This window comes from Monodon monoceros, unplaced genomic scaffold (assembly GCF_005190385.1).
Source record: "Monodon monoceros isolate NGI ecotype Baffin Bay Population unplaced genomic scaffold, NGI_Narwhal_1 Super_Scaffold_19, whole genome shotgun sequence".
Lineage (NCBI taxonomy): Eukaryota > Metazoa > Chordata > Mammalia > Artiodactyla > Monodontidae > Monodon > Monodon monoceros.
The window spans coordinates 80,392,003-80,393,352 of record NW_021703775.1 but is presented as its reverse complement, the minus strand read 5'-3'; the positions used below and the strand labels follow the sequence as shown (position 1 = coordinate 80,393,352).

Below are 1,350 nucleotides of genomic sequence, written 5' to 3'. Positions count from 1 at the left end.
GCCCCTTTGCCCTCCTGCCGTTCAATTTCTGCCCATCCAACCCGTGGAAAAGCGAGAGACGTCGCCCGCAGGCTCAGAACTGCACGAGTTGGTTTAACACGGAAAAGTGAATCAGCAGCGGTCAGATCACGCAAAGGCCAGCGTTGACCTGCCCCTTGGGCAAGAGGCGGACCCCGGGGCGGAGGGAGAGGGCCTGGGGAGGGGTCAGGGCGAGGTGGGGGACAGACGACTGGGAGGGAAGAGGAGCGGACTCCGGCCGTCTGGACCCGAGAGGGGCGGCTCCAGGCGGAGCGCTCCCGGGGATGGGCCGGGCTAGCGGGGAGGGGCGGAGCGACTGCGGGGACGGGGCGGACCTGGGGAGGCTTCGGGGCAAGACGGGCGCCGCGCAGACAAAAGGGCGGGAGAAGGGGCCCTGGGCGGGGTTCTGGGCGGAGATCGGGGCGGAGGGGCGGACCCCGACTGAGCGGCCCGGAGAGGGGACAAGGGAAGGCGGAAGGGCCGGGCGAACCCTGCGGCCGAGTGCTGAGCGGCTCCCCTTCGCGCGGCGGCCGGATCCTCTGAGTCTCGGAGTCCCAGCCTCGCCGGCGCCATGGAGACGCGGCTGCTGTGGTTCTGCAACTGGAGCGTGCTGGGCGTGTGCGCGACGCTCAAGCTGCCGCAGATCTTCGCCGTGCTGGGGGCGCGCAGCGCGCGGGGCATCAGCCTCCCGAGCCTACTTCTGGAGCTGGCTGGGTAAGGCCGGGGCGATCTGGAGCCGACGGGAGCCCGGGAGACCCTCGACTCTAATACAGTCGGGGCGGGGGAAGCGGAGCCGAAAGCGCGGGCCTCCCACTTCCCCTCCGAATTTGCTGCTCCCCCCAGCCTTGCGCGGTAACGAAAGACGGCGCACGCCCATTTTACAGATGAGAAAACAGACACTCAAGGAAATCATCACTCCGCCCATTAGTGACAAAACTAACCATCCAGCTTTGAGCAAGGCCGCTTGCACGTCGAGGCTCTCTCATCTGCATCCTCCCTAAAGCCACCCCCCACCATCCCCGCCTCCGTTCGTGGGTCTCGGTTTCCTCGCTTGTAAAATGAGAGGTTGGACCCTCTGGCTTTTAAAAGTTACACTTTTGGGGCTTCCCTGGTGGCGCAGTGGTTGAGAGTCCGCCTGCCGTTGCAGGGGACACGGGTTCGTGCCCCGGTCCGGGAAGATCCCACATGCCGAGGAGCGGCCGGGCCCGTGAACCATAGCGGCTGAGCCTGCGCGTCCGGAGCCTGTGCTCCGCAGCGGGAGAGGCCACAACAGTGAGAGGCCCGCGAACCGCAAAAAAAAAAAAAAAAAAAGTTACACCTTTGGGTGCGGGG

General features: G+C 66.0%; 1 protein-coding gene across 1 annotated transcript in view; it reads left to right on the top strand.

Moving 5' to 3' along the window:
* The first annotated feature begins 474 nt into the window (after nucleotides 1-474).
* The window catches only part of SLC66A3 (solute carrier family 66 member 3), a 12,092-nt gene continuing 11,216 nt past the window's right edge, over nucleotides 475-1,350 (top strand). The window contains exon 1 of the mRNA XM_029232700.1: nucleotides 475-732. Coding sequence (XP_029088533.1) covers nucleotides 590-732 — 143 coding nt within the window. The 5' untranslated portion in view covers nucleotides 475-589. The remainder of the gene's footprint in view (nucleotides 733-1,350) is intronic.